The sequence below is a fragment of the Salvelinus alpinus genome, chromosome 11, assembly GCF_045679555.1.
Source record: "Salvelinus alpinus chromosome 11, SLU_Salpinus.1, whole genome shotgun sequence".
Lineage (NCBI taxonomy): Eukaryota > Metazoa > Chordata > Actinopteri > Salmoniformes > Salmonidae > Salvelinus > Salvelinus alpinus.
Window position 1 is genome coordinate 36,058,908 of NC_092096.1, and position 20,249 is coordinate 36,079,156.

General features: G+C 44.9%; 1 protein-coding gene across 11 annotated transcripts in view; it reads right to left on the reverse strand.

Moving 5' to 3' along the window:
- Nucleotides 1-20,249, reverse strand: part of LOC139534080 (DENN domain-containing protein 5B-like) — a 77,483-nt gene that overhangs the window by 36,191 nt on the left and 21,043 nt on the right. For 6 of the 11 annotated variants that reach the window (XM_071332804.1, XM_071332806.1, XM_071332798.1 and 3 more), the window contains exons 2-3: nucleotides 3,870-3,929; nucleotides 534-643 (exon numbers count right to left, since the gene is read on the reverse strand). The exons of 1 other annotated variant lie outside the window; for it this stretch is intronic. In XM_071332804.1, coding sequence (XP_071188905.1) covers nucleotides 534-643; nucleotides 3,870-3,929 — 170 coding nt within the window. The remainder of the gene's footprint in view (nucleotides 1-533; nucleotides 644-3,869; nucleotides 3,930-20,249) is intronic. 4 more of the 11 variants (XM_071332802.1, XM_071332801.1, XM_071332807.1 and 1 more) reach the window with 1 other exon arrangement.

Genomic DNA, 20,249 nt, shown 5'->3' on the forward strand with positions numbered 1-20,249 from the left:
AGGGTTAAGTAGGTTACTTTCTAAATGTAATCTGTTACATTTAAAGTAAAGTAACTTTTGGGTTAAAACTCAGTCATGTAATCTGATTACTTTCACTTTTGGATTACTTTCCCCTTAAGAGGCATTAGATGAAGACAAAAGGATCCATCAAACACATATAGTGTGGTCTCTGACTTGTGGTCAGACTTGCTCATGTGGAACAAACTAAAACGCATCCTGTTTTTCAATGCTGAAATGAACATCATTGAGAAAACAGAAAAGTATCAATGTATTTTTTCACAAACATCCTTTCTGAATTTAAAACTAATCCAATAAGTAATCTAGTTGTTCAAAAGTATCTAATCTGATTACATTCTTTTTTTTGCCAGTTACATAACTGATTATAGTTACAGTTTTTCCATAATCAGATTACATGTAACTGATTATAAATTATCAGTTACCCCCCAAACCTGCCCTAATTTCTCCAATATGGTCCCTCCATCCATCCATGCACCACTCAAGTTTGGCTCAGAGCTCAGCGATGGTTCACCCACCATGTTGACAGCATCCTGGTCGAAAGGGTTCCACTCCACGTTCTCAGGGTAGTGGGCCAGGACTTTAGACTTGAACGTCCTCTTCAAAGGGCTCTGCTCAAAGTTCTCCCCTAGAGAGGGAGAGAGAAAGAGGTCAAGTCTCTGGGCCAGTTGAGAGGTTTACCTGGACAACCAAGTTGACTAACTAAAGATATTGGTGCATGTCAAAGTGTGTGTGTGTGTGTGTGTGTGTGCATAAGAGGGGGATCAAAGATCGTCATAAGGGAATACAAGGAGGAAGAAAACAAGAATGAGCACAGCTGTATGTTGCACAGCATTCTGGGATATCTCATAGTTGGAATTCCTATCTGTCAACAGATGTGCTACGAAGCTTTCCACTCCCCCTTCGCTCGCTCGCACACACACACACACACACACACACACACACACACACACACACACACACACACACACACACACACACACACACACACACACACACACACACACACACACACACACACACACACACACACACACACACACACACACACTTCCCCTTGCCGGCCTTTCTTGTTCCGGTTCCCCTCACTTTGCCAGCCTCGTGTGTAAAACAGCAAGGTGTAGTGAACAACACATCTACATCATTAATCCCCAGCCTTTATGCTAGACTGCTAAAAGCTTCCATGCTACACAAGTAACAGTGTGTATTTAATGGGGCAGCAGTGTGTCTAATGGAGTATAAGCAGGACCATGTTGGCTCATGTGTCAGACAGCTGCACTGACTACAACATCAGGTCCACTGAGCAAGGAGCAGCTGGGACCGTGTCATTAGCTTAGTTTAGCTAAGCTGTAATAAGATGTGTGCAATCGAGTCTTATCCATTTCCTTCACTACCGTGGGCCTTCTCTGAAGCTTCCTAGTATGGAATCAGATGACCTAGTTACTACAGACATTGTCTCTTTGTTGGGGTTCAATACCAAAACTAACAAGCGATAATCATGATTGTCCAACTGTTGACTGTTGCTTCCAATCAACTCGGTTTACAAATAAGTCTTAGTCGGCCATTAAATCTTAGCGCTAATCCAGGCACACTATTTATTTAACTGCGAGTGACCAGGTCTCCAATACTACAGCAACAAACAGGAAGACCAACCCCCATTGATTTCAGATAAGTGAAAAGAACCATTAGATGGGCCGGGGTCGTATCGATCGTGATGACCGTTTCCGCGCCTTTTGATGATGCGAGCGAGGTCAGAGGGTCGTGGAAGGATGAGGAGAACGGCGGGAGGAGCAGAGGGATCGCTTTAAATGTGACAACAGTGATCACTCCCAATGGTGAATGCAACTAAGATGAATAGTCCATCACCATCAGTAAGACCGCTCGGAAGGTTACAGGGTTTACAACACAAGATGTACATGTTGTTGATTTAGTTTGCTGTAGTAGCGGGACAATCTCGTGGACAGTTACCATTGCAATCTTCTTCTCCTATACTAGTAAACAAGGAAATGACATGCACACACAAACGGTTCGTCACCGGAGGGCTGTGTGGGGGAGGAACGAGGTGAGATGCGGGACACACTGCTGAGTTAATGTAAGGAGATGGAAGAGTAGAGATGTTAGACAAGCCTTAACCTGCACTGCTTTGATGGATACTGATGGCTGACGTGAGCTAGAGCTTTGGTTAACGCTTTAGGCATTAGTGTTATTGTATCAGTATGTGTGTGTGTGTGTGTGTGTGTGTGTGTGTGTGTGTGTGTGTGTGTGTGTGTGTGTGTGTGATAAGAGATGAATAGTGCAAATGGAATTTGACATTTTGGCAGCATTGGTGAACACTCTCCCACTCTGTCATTTAGAGACGAGAGAAAAAAACAAAGGTTACAGCTGGATAACCTCGGTCTTCCAGAGGGATGTCTCTTTCTCTCTCTGTGTGTGTGTGTGTGTGTGTGTGTGTGTGTGTGTGTGTGTGTGTGTGTGTGTGTGTGTGTGTGTGTGTGTGTGTGTGTGTGTGTGTGTGTGTGTGTGTGTGTGTGTGTGTGTGTGTGTGTGTGTGTGTGTGTGTTAATCTTTGAATTTCCAACGCTAGACTTTCCAGATATCCAATGCTAAATGGATAGCATGTCTTTAGCATGTAAACACAATGCCAAGACGTTCATCTGCTGTTAAGCACTCTGCCCTCTTATATTGTCTCTGTATCTCCATTGCTCTCGAAACACACACACTATCCTGCCATCTCTTGCCTAGGTGACTTGTGGGTTGCAGTGCCAGTGGGTTAGCTCCTGGTTTCAGTGTCTGTGTGGAGGTGCAGTGATCTGAACTGGCAAGTGAAGGATGACTAAACTCTCTTAAGGCCCTTAGCTGAGACAAAGAGGAGTGGACAGGACAGAGAGGAGAGGGCCTAAACCTCTTTCCTCTCGAATGACACTCTCTCTCTCTCTCTCTTACTCATTCTCTCCATCTCGCTTACTCACTCTGTCTCTCAAAGTTAAACCAGGACACACACGTGAAATAAGGGAGAGAGAAAGAGAGAGAGAGAGGAGAAAGCCAAACCTCCACTCTCATAAACAACAGTGAGAGAAGAGAGAAATAGCTTGGTAAAACTCTTTCATAAGAGAAAGAGGAGGAGGAAGAAGGTAAAAACATCCCACTTCAGAGGAGAATGACTGATTCAGAATAACAAGCTCTGAGAACCTGACCCACATACAATGACCGGGGAAGGGTCGACCGGAAGAGAGAGCGAGATATATATGGAAAGATAGATATGGAGAGGTGGAGGGTCTGAAAAAGGAGGAGGGCGAGATGAAGGAAGAGGAGATACTATGCAAGTTAGTATCTGGAGGGAGAGAGGGGACACTATGCAAGTTAGTATCTGAAGGGAGAGAGGGGACACTATACAAGTTAGTATCTGAAGGGAGAGAGGGGACACTATGCAAGTTAGTATCTGAAGGGAGAGAGGGGACACTATGCAAGTTAGAATCTGAAGGGAGAGATGGGACACTATACAAGTTAGTATCTGAAGGGAGAGAGGGGACACTATGCAAGTTAGTATCTGAAGGGAGAGAGGGGACACTATGCAAGTTAGTATCTGAAGGGAGAGAGGGGACACTATACAAGTTAGTATCTGAAGGGAGAGATGGGACACTATACAAGTTAGTATCTGAGGGGAGAGAGGGGACACTATACAAGTTAGTATCTGAAGGGAGAGAGGGGACACTATACAAGTTAGTATCTGAAGGGAGAGAGGGGACACTATACAAGTTAGTATCTGAAGGGAGAGAGGGGACACTATACAAGTTAGTATCTGAAGGTAGAGAGAGTTGTACACCCCTACATGGGATTCAGTTGGTGGAGTTTACCTGCGGCTGCTGTATCGGGGTCCCTGCCTTGGCGGTCAGCCTCTAGCCATTGGTACAAAGCTATGGTGGAGGCACATGCAGAAAAGGGGCAGAGGAAACAAACAAAAAACAGCCCATGTCAAAACAAACGTAAAAAAAGCACACAAAAGCAAAATTAATCAATGATTAAAGCACGATGAATGAGACAAGCATGAACATGAAACGTAAGTCAGACACATCAAAACAGAACATGGCATCATGGGAAAAAAACATGGCAAGTCCCAATAGTCTCAAACCACTTCCTTTCCTTCACGACCACTGATCCGACAACATTTGATGGGTATAAGCAATACATTATCAATCTATCCAGATCTTATATGTATCAGTGGTAGTGAAGGAGAAGAGACACGCTGGAGAGGCAGGTGTGTGAGAGTACTGGGGACAGACAGAGTAAATGTATTAGCATGTTGCAGTGACAGTGTGACATGATGGCGCAGAGGGTGCAGTGGCTTATGGCTTATCGTTAGTTAGTGAGCAGCAGGCTGTCGGGCTGCAGACTGGACCGTGTCATTTGGATGACATTCCCTGGCAACGTCAAAGCAGAAGCAGCCTGCACAAACCCCAGACCTGTGGTGTAGCAGAACTCACAGCTTCAACCAAGAACCACCATACATTTTGTTTCCTGAAGATTTCCTGAATATACCATGACAGAGACTGACCGGGTGAATCCAGACGAAAGATATGATCCTTTATTGATGTCACTTGTTAAATCCACTTCCATCAGTGTAGATTAAGTGGATTTAACGGCTTAAAAATCCTTCTTCAACCCTTGAGAGAATTGAGACATGGATTGTGTGTGTGTGCCATTCAGAGGGTGAATGGGCAAGACAAAATATTGAAGTGCCTTTGAACGCGGTATGGTAGTAGGTGCCAGGCGCACCATGTGTCAAGAACTGCAATGCTGCTGGATATTTCATGCTCAACAGTTTCCCGTGTGTATCAAGAATGGTCCACCACCCAAAGAACACCCAGCCAACTTGACGCAACTGTGGGAAGCATTAGAGTCAACATGGGCCAGCATCCCTGTGGAACGCCTTTGACACCTTGTAGAGTCCATGCCCTGACAAATCCAGGCTGTTCTGAGGGCAAAAGGGGGGGTGCAACTCAATATTAGGAAGTTGTTCCTGTTTGGTATACGCAGTGCACACACTCACACGCCAGAAATGGCACCATCTTGAATCTCACACTATCAAACATTCTCTCACACAAACATGCCTAAATCATGCATGCACACTGCACAGCCCAGTCTCTCCTATTCCAAGCAGAGTCATTCAGAGCCATAGGTCTGCAGATGAAAGGCCCTAGCTAAGTCATTAAACCTCTCCCAGACGACTGACTGACTGACTAAGCCACAGACCTCTGACTGTCTCTCATGTCCAACCAGGTCAATGATCAGAGTGGAGCCACCGGTGTGTGTTTGTGTGTGTGTTGTCTCTCACTGAAGGGATCGGCCCTGAAAACCCGAGCTCCACAAACACACAAGCCCTGGAGACTGAAGGGTCATTATGGTGAGTATGACACAGCGTCTCTCTCTCTCTCTGCCAGACTTTGATTATAGCACAGCAATACAGCAGCACATTGTGTCCACTGGCCAGGTGTGTGTGTGGGGGCTGTGTAATGACAGACCCTGAGGTTAGCACTTTCTGGACCATACTCCTCCCTGTTGTACAGCTTTATGACAGCAGCACAGGTCTCTGTCAAGTCATTACAGCGGTCACTATCATTACCCCAACCCTGACTCTGCAACACTCACATGGAGATCACACACTACAGCATGTACGCATACAGGCAGGCACACGCCAACCGAATACCTCTATATCGTTGTAACATAATGCCATAGCATTTATCATATTTGTAGGCTGCAATCTATGCGCTTTCTATCTCTCCCTCCCTCTCCCCCTCTATGTCCTTGTCCTTCTCCGCTGCGGACACATTCTTTATCCCAGTCTCTATTTACAGAGTAAACTGTCATGAATCTGCTTTGTATAGAGCTTCAGATCTGTTGTTTTGATATGTGTGTTGTAACTGAACTGGAAGAGGATTTATATAGAATGATGCTGATGAACTGGGATAAGAGAAGATAAGAGTCCTCATGGGCGCGCGCACACACCCACTGTGAGAAACACACACACACACACACACACTGTGAGAAACACACGCACAGTGAGAAACACACGCACAGTGAGAAACACACGCACAGTGAGAAACACACACACAAACACAGTGAGAAACACACACACAAACACAGTGAGAAACACACACACACTACACACTGTGAGAAACACACACACACTACACACTGTGAGAAACACACACACACTACACACTGTGAGAAACACACACACACTACACACTATACACACACACACACACACACACACACACACACACACACACACACACACACACACACACACACACACACACACACACACACACACACACAAACACAAAGGGGAGGCCTGTCTGTAACTGATGGTGACCTTCAGGTGTGTGTGTCTGCCAGGCCACTGTGTGTGTCAGTCAGCACCACAGTGTGGTGTTACATGGGGCAGGGCTCATGCATGCACACTCACAGAAACGTACACACATATACGCAGACAGAGATGCACGCTCACATGGATACACACTTGCAGAAACGTGCACAGACAAAATTGATCTGTTGTCCCCAATACAAAGCTAGTTGTGAGTGATTGTACTGATTAGAAATGATATGAGGATCAATGTGCAGCAGTATTAAGCGGATTACCCATCGGGCTGGAATGAGTTACGGGTACTATTGGGATTCTACTGGGAGACCAGGCTCAATGAAAACCAATCCCAATTAGTTGACTGTTTTGTCGTTAGACTGTTGGTCGACAGAGATTGTGAGTCGAGCAGTAACAAATAAATATATATATATATATGCTCCCATCTCAGTGAACTAATCCATTGCAGAGGCCTAGAAAAAGCCAATATGTTTGATCCAAAAATGTGGTAGGAGGCGTGTGACGTAAATGCGGAGCCTACAGAGGCATGCAGAGGGCAAATCAAGCTCATCGCCATGTGCCTCCAAAATGTTGTAACGATGTGGAGGGCTCTGTATAGCTCCACATTGACATGATTTGTTGACGGTAGGTGGGGGCGGTGCATCCTGTATAAACACAAACTCAGGTCCTCGACAACAGCTCTGCAAAGCGCAAGAAGTATGAACGCCCTGACTTCTGCTGAGGCCATAATCACCGTAAATACTGCATGGCCAATGCAGACGTCAGATTGACCATGCGCCCAGATGCACAATGCACTTCTCTCTCCAGAATGCGCTCTCTCCTGCCAATGTGCGCACATTCACTGTTTCACAACTTCCTTGTGTGAATTGTTAGCATTTGATTTGTCAGTGTATATCAATTCCCCCATTACCACCAGTCGTACATTTATTAAATCACATGTCATTTCTAATCTACGTTTGTTACTTTGGTTACGGTAATTTATGTTAATGCATTCAATATTATTATTCCAGTCTACGTGTTCTCATTGTCGGAGTGGACACATTGTTTGCGGGGGAAACAACCAATGCTACACTTGGTTTATTTCATTACATTTACGAGTTTTGATTATTTAGTCAGTGTCTTGTTTGGAGCGCTCGTGTCAGTGTTGAGTAAGGATGCGCACGCATAGAAGTAGGCCTATAGGCTACCTGGGCTGCGCGCAAATGTAGGCATAGCGATGTGCTCATTTGGGGATCTGATAGTTTTTCTGATTGGCTTAACGCACCACCACTAACGACCTGTGGAGCTTCTCAAAGTAATGTTTTCTTCACCTCAAACAGCAGGCAAACTAAGTCTGTTTTTACATCCATTGAGAATCACAATAGTTCCTCAATGTATTTGAAACATCTTCCCAGCGCTCCCCCCTTCGATAACCACTCAGCGTGCGATTTATAGCATATTCATATTTAATCAGGATATTTTCTACCTGCAGGCTGCAATGTTTTTATTTGTTGGCTTCAGGTAGGCTATTTTCACATAGTTGGCAATGGCAATAGAAGTTACTTTTTAGGTTTGTATCATTTTCATTTAGATTTGGATAGAATTTTTTATAAAACCACATGACAATGACTGAGATCAAGACATTATTATACATTAAATTAAACTGTTTCATAAAAATGTGCATATGAAAACCATAACTGGCATGCAGATAGGTAGAAATGGTAAGCTAAATTAGCATTCCACATGAGAAATGTTGCCAACTCCTTGTGTAGCCTATTACCAGCCATTAGGAGCTGGAGGAGAATAGTTGGGTCAGGTTAAGGTTTGCATATAGTTGATTTTATTAAAAAACACATAGGGTGTGTATATATGAAAAAAAAACAACGTTTAAACATGTCAACCAATCGATTGGTCAAAAGAACAGATGGGTTTTGGTCGACCAAGATTTTTTTTAGTCGGGACAGCCCTAGCACACACATATGTACAAACAGGCAAGCAGATAAATATTGTGTGTGTGTGTGTGTGTGTGTGTGTCCTGTTGCTTCACGTGAGAAGTGGAACCGTGACCACAGCTAATGGGATTAAACACAGCATGCAGATTCATTTAGACTCACAGACCAGATAACAGCTCAGTCGCCCGCTACACTGACAATAGACACACACGCAGACAAACACAAATTAATAAACTGAGGAGAAAGCCTCAGAAACTTGTCCGTCTGTGACTGAAGCGATAACACAAACAATCCCATAATCACACTCAACCTGCCATCACTCGCACGCACACTTACTCCTGGGAACAAAGAGCTCATTTTATTTCAAAATAGCAGCTACACTTATTCAACGTCACATCAACTACATGTTTTCACAGTTTAATTCCCTCTTCATTTTCCTCTTCAAAGTCAGAGGGAGGAGAGCAGGGACATCCCCTCTCATCTCCAGTAGTCCAGACAGAGTGTCTGGTTGCCATGTCAACCCCTAGAACAGGGAAAGCAGTTAGTCTCACCAGAGCAGTCCCATTAAAAGTGAAGAGCAGCAGTCTAGATACATAGTACAACGCCGAGGCTATATTACCTCTGTGAGGAAAACCCTCCAGCACACTGCCAAACGGTCTGCTCATTCCAAAAAAGATATGTTCATTTTTTTTTTTAATCAGAGGAGGCCACAGCTTGTGTGTGATGTCTTAATTTCTTGTTCTTTTTATACTTTTTGATTTTGTGTGTATAGTTATTGTATTGCTAGATATTGCTGCACTGTTGGAGCTCGAGGCATAAAATGAGCACCTGCGATAACATCTGCAAAACTGTGTATGCAACCAATAAACTTTGATTTTGATTTGGGTTTCTATATTGCACTCTTTATCTCCCCTTCCTTCATTCTCTCTCTCTGTCATTCCCTCCCTCTCTCTGTCTCTTGTTCTCTCTCACACACAATTTCTTGATCTTTCTCTCTCGCGCTCCCCTTTGTTCTTCCACTCTCTCAGACACACAGTGCAGATTGAATCACACACCTGTTCACCAGAGTTTTTCCTGTTCTTTACATTGAGCCCCCTTGTTTTCCACTATACCTTCATGTCACATGGAGTCACTGAAAGTTACATTTCGCTCTCTTTCTGTGCTCCTGTTGCTCATAGAGAGATTGACGCTTGGGACATGAAGTGAAGCTAGTTCAGCAAGCTAACCTCGCACGGTGAGTAACCTTGCATGAGCATGGGTGAACTCAATACAATCCAAATCACAATTCATATCTGCTTTATATACACCCTAAGATAACACACCCCATCTCCCTCCATCCCCCAGTCTCTTACTGGCTATTATACTGTAGTGGTTGGCAGTCTATAGCTGTCCATCTCTTTAATGTCAGGCAGTTCATCAACCGCTCTGATCCAGGGCTGGGCAGTGTTCATCAGATCTCACTATGGTCCATAAACCTGGGAGACCATTACATCACAAGTCCTGTAAAACAATACATGTACAAGTGTATGCGTGTGTGTCTGTTGGAACCTGCTACCTCAAAGAGCAACCAGCTGAGGAGGAAGATTGCTACTGTTTAATGAAGCGCACACACACACACAAGGAAAGGGGAAGGACAATAAGTGACAGTATGACCTTTGACACAGAGCGATAAGAAGGGAAAAAACACGAGATTCATCATAGTGTTCCCCCTGCTGTCACAGTGTGACAGGTCGACTGAAGTTCAGAGGTGGGAGGTCAAAGGGGGCCGATAAAGACAGTGGATGTTCCACACCATTCCTGAGGACAGCCTGTGATTTGTCTCTGTATAGCACACAACAGGGCGATCTGTGCATGTATTATAAAATACCATCATGATAATCTACTACACTGGAATGTGTAACAGAGATGCATGGATGTATAATTCAGGAGCACAAAAAAGAGACATGGGATATAATACATTGAAATCCTACATCCATTTGAGCTCTGATCAGTCAACGCAAGACAAAACCAAGCCTTCTACTCTGTGTGTGTGTGTGTTTGACAATGTGTGTGTACGATATTTGATATTTGGGGCAATGACAGACAGTGATCAAAGCAGTCCGACCTAGGACTCACGGTAATTGACCGTTAATTAACATCAACATGTTTAAGGCGCCTTTTGAACATCGACATTTTAAAAAGACAAATAAATCCATTTAATATAGCATTCACCATCACAATAAAATCTATTATTTATTTAGTTGTGATAGGCCTATAAACCTGGGAATGTCTTAGAAATCACTTAGAAAACCACAAGTACTGCATGATGTGACTAATAAAGGCATGCGCTCTGATGGTTGTGCTTCCAGCGGACAGACGGAGACAATTCCATTGCTGCTCTGCTTGTGTAGTAAGAAGGTTAGGAGATAGTTTATCAATGGAAAATGGAATTAAAATGACAGAATTAAAAGTGAAATGAGAAAGAAAGGCTACAACGACCAAAAGCCAACAGGTAGGCTGCTATTTACACTATAATCTGAATGGAGTTGTGTGTAGGATAACTGTAGGATGGTGAGAAGTCATTATGGCTAGCCTCAATTTGCCTAGTTAGCTAGCTTCTCTCGGTTTGATTCAGTCAAGACAGGTACTCTGTAATCAGAAGGGATGACAAATAACGAGCAAGTAGTTAGTCTAGCGCGAGTCAACAGAAGTTGCAGTCTCTCCCTCCATCCTGTGTGTTTCTCTCACACACACACACACACACACACACACACACACACACACACACACACACACACACACACACACACACACACACACACACACACACACACACACACACACACACACACAGGGCCTCTACACCCTAACAGCTGCTCGCTCTTTGCCTTTTGAAACAGGACCTCTAACTCCCATCACCATTTGTCCTCATTCAGAATATTCAAATTCAATCATGAAGTGTTTAGAGAGTGATTATAGGGACACTAGAGCGCTTGGTACCAGGCCATTAACGAGGGCCGTTAGCCAGTTTGGTAGACTACCCATCAGCGCCATTCATTTGCGCAGTTTTGGATTGGGATTACCGTGACCAGCGGTCACAGGGAATTTGTCTGCGGTCATGACTGCTGGTGCGGCGGTTATACGGTCACCGCAACAGCCCTAGTCAGAGCCAGACCCGAACACCTGACAGACAGAACGTGAGCCGATCACAGATCAAGGATTTGGATGGAGTAGTGCAGAGGAGCGCACACAGGTTACCATGTCAAATACTCACAACACTCATAAGTGACAACACCTTTAAAACAAGACAAGTAGCCTCCTTTATTCAGGCACTTCTGAAAGTGTCATTTTCACACCTATCTACCGGTAATTGTGATGAGCTGAATTCCATTGACAGGTATGAAGTCATGTAACTCTATCCAATGTGTTCATTCATTTCATGGCCTATCAAAGGCGGCAAAAGCCATTCTCTCTCCAACACACACTCTCATTCCTTCTCTTTCCTACCTACCTCTCTCTCTCTCTCTCTCTCTCCCACTCTATTCCTTCCCTCCTCTTTCTCCCAACCTCTCCCGCTCATATTGTCCCTCCATGACACACAATATAATTTGCGGGAATTATTTCCATCCATAAACAACTAAAGCCACACACACGCGCACATATTCTCCTTCATTATGAGGGCGACCCCATCTCCCCCTTCAGCATCAGCACCCAAAACACTGGCCAATTACAGCAGCTCATCTATACAATCAGAAAGTCTCATTCACACCCATCACTATGCACACACACACACACACACACACACACACAGTAGCTCCAGACGGTGATGTATAATACGTGTGTTGTATTCAGCAGGCTGGGCTGCAGAGTGTTCATACGTGCTATACTGAGGGAGACTATAGTAGACAATACATGCAGCTGGGGATGGCAGCCACATAGAATGACAGAGGCTTTGTTGCCATGACAGAGTTGGCGTCTGTTAGATGACTGTAGCCAGTGTGTGTGTGTGTGTCTGTGTCTGTGTGGCTGTAGCCATTGTGTGTGTGTGTGTGTGTGTGTGTGTGTGTGTGTGTGTGTGTGTGTGTGTGTGTGTGTGTGTGTGTGTGTGTGTGTGTGTGTGTGTGTGTGTGTGTGTGTGTGTCTGTGTGTGTCTGTGTGTGTCTGTGTGTGTGTACGTGTGTGTACGTGCATGTCTGTATATGCATGCATGCGTGTGTCATTAGGATGAATCAGCTCTGTGGGATCATAGTAGACAGAGTTGCTTTGTGGATGGTTGACAACAGTCTGTCCCGATCGTCTCCCAGCCCTGACAGAGACGGGCGCCAGCACTATGAATGGATAGATGTGACATTCTGCAGTAGGGTCCATCATGACAGACAATCCCATTGGCTTCTAGACTTTAACTTCAAAAAGCATCTCCATATCAGAGTGTCTCCTGAATACATTATGCCACTATCATCAGTGAATGAAGCCTGTAAAATGACAAAGTAGGAACAAAGAATTCCTAGGACAAAATATGAGAAATGTACAGGTTGTAAAATGAAAAAGATAAAGCTTTAAGTCACGATTTAAGACTAATACAATTGCAAGACTAATAAAATGGTATGATTATAGCTAGTAACATGTCATGATTTGGCTAATATTTTCCTGCCCCAGCTAGGAACAGTAGCTCAGTGTTAAAAGTTAGCTGTGCTGCCTCCTGCAGTGCTGGCCCTGTTCCCATTGGCCCATTGGGCTTCTGAACACATTCCAGTATGCACCAGACCAGCACCTGTTCAGGCTGGGCACTGGGCCTAGTCAGGATACACACACACGCACATACACACTAATGAACACACAGTCACACACACACACACACACACACACACACACACACACACATATATACAGAGATACAAAGACAGGCGAATGAAGCCACACTTTCTCATACACGATCATGTACAATGCACATACACCCATCCAAGACTGGCAGTGCTACAGTGCTGGACCCACCCATCCAAGACTGGCAGTGCAACAGTGCTGAACCCACCCATCCAAGACTGGCAGTGCAACAGTGCTGGACCCACCCATCCAAGACTGGCAGTGCTACAGTGCTGGACCCACCCATCCAAGACTGGCAGTGCAACAGTGCTGAACCCACCCAACCAAGACTGGCAGTGCAACAGTGCTGGACCCACCCATCCAAGACTGGCAGTGCAACAGTGCTGAACCCACCCATCCAAGACTGGCAGTGCAACAGTGCTGAACCCACCCAACCAAGACTGGCAGTGCTACAGTGCTGAACCCACCCAACCAAGACTGGCAGTGCTACAGTGCTGAACCCACCCAACCAAGACTGGCAGTGCTACAGTGCTGGACCCACCCATCCAAGACTGGCAGTGCTACAGTGAAACCAGCAATAGAGCAGCACCACATCTGTTTCCTGGCAACAAGATAAACGGGTAGGGGACAGGGTCGTCACCTTGTAGTCTCTTAATTATCATGAATGATCTTTACATGAGGGGTCTTGATGTGCTGGGCCGGATGTGTGTGTGAGACAGAAGAACAGCGTGTGCATGAATACGTTGGTGTGAGTGTACATCTGCTTTCTGCTTGCTTGTTTGTCAGTGGCAGCGTGTGTGTGTGTGTGTTGTCACAATGGTCATGTGTCACAGCCCAGATTAGCCTGGCTCTGATGGCCCTATTCAGCGCTCTATTGGCCCGAGTACGGTGCTGTCACCACTCAGTCATTCTCTCAGCCACTGCTTTGTCCCCTCTCTCCATGAGGGGGAGAGAAGAGAGGGAGGGAGGGAGGACAGGGCTAAAACGGAGGGAAAGAGAAATGCGAGCCCGGGTTAGTGGGAGGAGGGTGAGGAGAAGGCGAGAGAAAAGAAAGGAAGGGGGAAAGGAGCTGGTGTGTGGACGACTCATTTCTATTCAGGCACATGCACCACTCTCCCAGGGGTCCTTCGTTGAGCCAGGTTGAGTTATCCCAGCTTAATGACTCACTGTAACATGATCCTATGACAGGTCAATTAGAAGGTGTTGCTGATCCCTATGCTAAATGTGGAGGTGTAGCTGAGGAAGGGAGTGAGTGCAGGTGCAGATTAATAAACACTGTTTAGACTATAGGAATAACAATCATCACAAAACAAAGGAAAGAACAACCCATTAATCAACATAAGACGCATTTCCACACCCTGTAATAACTGATGGATCTGAACAAAACAGAGGGGAAAATATGGCACACATGTTTGTGATGTGGGATTTAGGAGGGGGGAAAAGCTTCTGCAACAGATATTTTATCCCTGCTAAGCTGGGTTCACCACAGTGGAACCTGTCCAACATTCATTCCCCATGACACAACAGCATCATCAGCCCTGCTCGTTTAGGAGAGAGAGGGGAGGGGAGGGAGAGAAAGATGGAGCTTTAAAAGTATTGGAGAAAAAAAAAAGATCGATACAGTTACAAATCTGTATATTATATTTGACGATATATCGTATCGCTTTGACAACGACACAATATTATTTGGCGCTAGTTTACTGTAGCTGCACCAACAATAGCTTGTTCTCCATCTTCGTTTTAAATAGGGAGCGAACTGACAAGGTAAAAATGTGTTGTTCTGCTCCTGAGCAAGGCAGTTGACCCACTGTTCCCCGGGCGCCGAAGACGTGGATGTTGATTGAGGCAGCCCCCCGCACCTCTCTGATTCAGAGGGGTTGGGTTAAATGCGGAAGACACATTTCAGTTGAAGGCATTCAATTGTCCATCTGACTAGGTATCCCCCCCATTCCCAATTCGCTTTTTCAACACTTTTATTTCCATGACTGATCAAAACTTGTTTTCAAGGCTCTCTGCAACAGACATGGTGAGCAATATGTTTAACCCAAAAATCACAGTATTGAATCGCAATACATACAGAATTGTGAGAATCACAATATATATCGCATTGGCACCTCAGTTAATGTGATAATATTGTATCGTGAGGACCCTAGCAATTCCAGCCCTACTTTAAAGGGAGATACAGAACAGAGAAACCTTAAAGTGGATACTCCACAGCTCCACCATTGTAATTCATGGTGGTTGCAGCACACAGTTTCAGACAATTTCAGTTTCAGACACCGGATTCTTCCCTTATAAACAAAGTTACGAGACTATTTTGCATAATGACAGGCCTGTTACTCTTGCATCTTGCCCCAGATGGCAGGTATATGCAACTGGGATTAGGATTTCCCAGCATGCTGGCGGCTGTAACACCGTGCGAGGGGCGGTACAGGCTGTTTCAGGAGTGATAAACGGATATAAATAAAAGTAAGACACTCCAGGAGGGGTTTAGCACTGCAGGGCAACATCACTGGAGTCTGAGACAAACACACAGGCAGTCCTGTGTTTGTCAGCGGTGCACTGGGGAGTGAACATGAAGCAGGAGATAGACAGGAAACATCTACCCATCCTGGAAGTGGTACCTGATGAAAGGGGGAAACAAACTGACCTGTGGAGAAAACTGTAGTAGGACGGCTATTAGCTACCTGTCCTAATTATGTTTGGAGGGCAGGAGCAACTTATAATTAAGCAATTGAATGAGGGCAGTACTAACAGCTGTTTTCATGGTAGCAGTGCAATAACAAGGTGATGAAAACGATGACGATGATGACTGGTCTGAGCTTACTCGGTGTCCACCAAGCTGAGGGTATTCAGGTGGCCAGGTGTTCCTCTAGAAGAGTCATCTGGGTTCAGTAGGTTCATGTAGGGTTTATATAAAACGTTCATGTAGGTTCATCCAAATGTTTGTTTCCACAGGGGTAGAAGACAGCTGCAGTAGAGTGCAGCCTGACTGACCCAGCCTCCTGTCGAAAGACAGAGCGAGGAGAAAGGAGAGAGCCTGCCAGGAGGAGAGAACACCGAAGAGGGAGGGTGGAATTGTTGGACTGAGAAATACAGAGAGCAAGCAAGTGAAATGGCAGATGGAATGTGAAAGAAAAAGAAAGAGGGAGCGAGAGAGCCTTAGAGGACGAGCCCAGAGCAAAAGGAGACCAGAATGAGGGAGTGTGTGGATGAAAATGTCAGAGGGATAGACGTAGGGAGAACAAAGGAGAGTGAGTGAAAGCGAAAGAGAGAGATAAAGAAGAGAGTGAGAAAACAGCTGTAGAGTTCAGTGTACTGTACACTGGGGAGAAGTGCCAGCTCTCAAACCTCCAGGGGCAAACTCGGCCAGCATGCCTGACGTTTCCACCACCCCAAAATAACCAGCCACAAACAGCCAGCCACATTCCATATAAACATTTCCCTTCCCTTCAGTTTATCTTTATCATTATCTTGCCCACGAAAAGCCTAGCAATGCCATTCCTGCAAAATAAACAGTCTTTCTGGCAAAAAATAGGATATACAGTATAATGGCAGATGGGAGGTTTTGATTCAGATGTAAAGGATTGCTATATTTCTACGCCAGTAATCACATGGTAGATTGTTCATGATCACTTTATTTTAATAAAAGAAAAAATATAACGGTGGTAAAACTGTCACTGGCAGCACATTTCAATTCCTCAGAGGCAGATTGGCCCTCGGCACTTGAAGAGCGGGAACTGTCATCAGTTAGAGATGGGGGAGAAAAAGAGAGAGGGGGAGGAAGACCGAGAGAGAGCGGGGGAGAGCGTAGAAGAGAGAGAGGAACTAAACATCTGAATCTCTCTCTCAGTCTCCTTTGATATCCACAGATAATGCTTTGGCTTGGTTGGCCCTCAGACTAATTACGGTAGTATTACGGAGCCTTCTGTAGACTAGTTCCTCACCACAGTGCTGTACACACGTCCATGCAGCACGACCATGTAAGGAGAGCCTTCTGTAGCTTTTTAAGAGCTCCTATCAGCCCAAAAAGGGCTGAGATCACACAAACAGGCACATTGAATGCCCGCGGCGGCCATGTTTGATCCATTCGTCTCTAAGAGCTGTGCGTGGTGTCAGTGAGGGCTCTGAAGAAAGGAAACTATTTCTTAAAATTACTATACTTGTGCATTGAGAAATATGTGTTGTGTGTGTGTGGCTGTGTGCGCGTGAATGTGTGTGTGCATAAAGGGTCAAATATGTTGCTGCCTCGATGCTTCCAAAAGGCCAACAACTGACAGCCAACATAAATGACCTAAATATAATTAGGCCTAGGCAGAGTGAGAATGGGACTATAGTGGTGGAGGGGGTGGGGTCTCTCTCTACCGAACAACCCATCTACCCCTACGGCATAATATGCTTTGCTTAAAAGCCTTTGGTTACCGTGGCAACCTGTTACGCATCCCGACGCTCTGTGAAGAGACTAATGGCCCTGGTTGAAGTGAGGTTACATCATCCTGTTTCAACCCTATAAACACATTTTAATTGCATCGCCCCAATAGAAGCCCCATGGCCACCTCAGAGAGGGGTACCTGTATGTTGAGAGGAGTGGACACATGAATTGATTGACAACAAACAGACAATGCTAAGGTAATTTCATGACAAAGGAGAGAGAGAGAGAAGGGTCACTTTTATTACAGAGAGTGAAAAAGGGTAGATGTGGTATGAGTGAGAAAGGATAGAGAGTGTGATTGAAATGCCCTTGATGGAGGGAGGCTGAATATGGACAGTTGCATAAGGCCCTCCAGCCCTAGTCCTCATACTGTGGCCTTAAAATGTAAGAATGAAAAGTGAAGGAGACAGAGAGAGACAGAGACAGAGACAGAGACAGAGACAGAGACAGAGACAGAGACAGAGAGAGAGAGACAGAGAGTGTGTGGGTAGGGTAAAATCAAATCGAATTGTATTAGTCACATGCGCCGAATACAACAGGTGTAGACCTTACAGTGAAATGCTTACTTAATACAGATAAGAATAAGAGATAAAAGTAACAAGTATTAAAGAGCATCAGTAAAAATAACAATTGCAAGACAATATACAGTTGATGTTGGAAGTAAAATGTCTTAGGTCAGTTAGGATCACCACTTTGTTTTAAGAATGTGAAATGTCAGAATAATAGTAGAGAGAATTATTTATTTCACATTTTATTTCTTTCATCACATTCCCAGCGGGTCAGAAGTTTACATACACTCAATTAGTATTTGGTAGCATTGCCTTTAAATTGTTTAACTTGGGTCAAACGTTCCAGGTAGCCTTCTATAAGCTTCCCACAATAAGTTGGGTGAATTTTTGCCCATTCCTCCTGACAGAGCTGGTGTAACTGAGTCAGGTTTGTAGGCCTCCTTGCTCGCACACGCTTTTTCAGTTCTGCCCATACATTTTCTATAGGATTGAGGTCAGGGCTTTGTGATGGCCACTCCAAAACCTTAACTTTGTTGTCCTTAAGCCATTTTGCCACAACTTTGGAAAAATGCTTGGGGTCATTGTCTATTTGGAAGACCCATTTTCTACCAAGCTTTAACTTCCTGACTGATGTCTTGAGATGTTGCTTCAATATATCCACCAAATTCTCCTTTCTCATGATGCCGTCTATTTTGTTAAGTGCACCAGTCCCTCCTGCACCAAAGCACCCCCACAACATGATGCAGCCACCACCGTGCTTCCCAGTTGGGATGGTGTTCTTCGGCTTGCAAGCATCCCCCTTTTTCCTCCAAACATAACGATGGTCATTATGGCCAAACAGTTCTATTTTTGTTTCATCATACCAGAGGTCATTTCTCCAAAAAGTACGATCTTTGTCCCCACGTGCAGTTGCAAATCGTAGTCTGGCTTTTTTAAGGCGGTTTTGGAGCAGTGGCTTCTTCCTTGCTGAGCGGCCTTTCAGGTTATGTCGATACAGGACTCGTTTTACTGTGGAAAAGATCCTTCCTGAGCGGTAATGACGGCTGCATGTTCCCATGGTTTTTATACTTGCGTACTATTGTTTGTACAGATGAACGTGGTACCTTCAGGCGTTTGAAAATTGCTCCCAAGGATGAACCAGACTTGTGGAGGTCTACAATTTTCTTTCTGAGGTCTTGGCTGATTTCTTTTGATTCTCCCATGATGTCAGGCAAAGAGGCACTGAGTTTGAAGGTAGGCCTTGAAATACATCCACAGGTACACCTCCAATTGACTCAAATGATGTCAATTAGCCTATCAGAAGCTTCTAAAGCCATGACAATTTTCTGGAATTTTCCAAGCTGTTTAAAAGCACAGTCAACTTAGTGTATGTAAACTTCTGACCTACTGGAATTTTAATACTGTCAATTTTAAGTGAAATAACCTGTCTGTAAACAATTGTTGGAAAAATTACTTGTGTCATGCACAAAGTAGATGTCCTAACCGACTTGCCAAAACTATAGTTTGTTAACAAGAAATGTGTGGAGTTTTGAAAAACTAGTTTTAATGACTCCAACCTGAGTGTATGTAAACTTCCGACTTCACCTGTACAGGGGGGTACCGATACAGAGTCAATGTGCGGGGGCACTGGTTAGTTGAGGTAGTATGTACATGTAGGTAGAATTATTAAAGTGTCCATGCATAGATTACAACAAAGAGTAGCAGTGGTGTAAAGAGGGGGTACTGCAAATAGTCTGGGTAGCCATTTGATTAGATGTTCAGGAGTCTTATGGGTTGGGGGTAGAAGCTGTTTAGAAGCCTCTTGGACCTAGACATGGCGCTCCGGTACCGCTTGCCATGCGGTAGCAGAGAGAACAGTCTGACTAGGGTGGCTGGAGTCTTTGGTAATTTTTAGGGCCTTCCCTGGTATAGAGATCCTGTATGGCAGGAAGGTTGGCCCCAGTGATGTACTGGGCCTTTCGCACTACCCCCTGTAGTGCCTTGCGTTCAGAGGCCGAGCAGTTGCCATACCAGGCAGTGATGCATCCAGGCAGGGTGCTCTCGATGGTGCAGCTGTAGAACTTTCTGAGGACACATGACAAATCTTTTCAGTCTCCTGAGGGGGAATAGGTTTTGTCGTGCCCTCTTCACGACTATCTTGGTATGCTTGGACCATGTTAGTTTGTTGGTGATGTGGACAC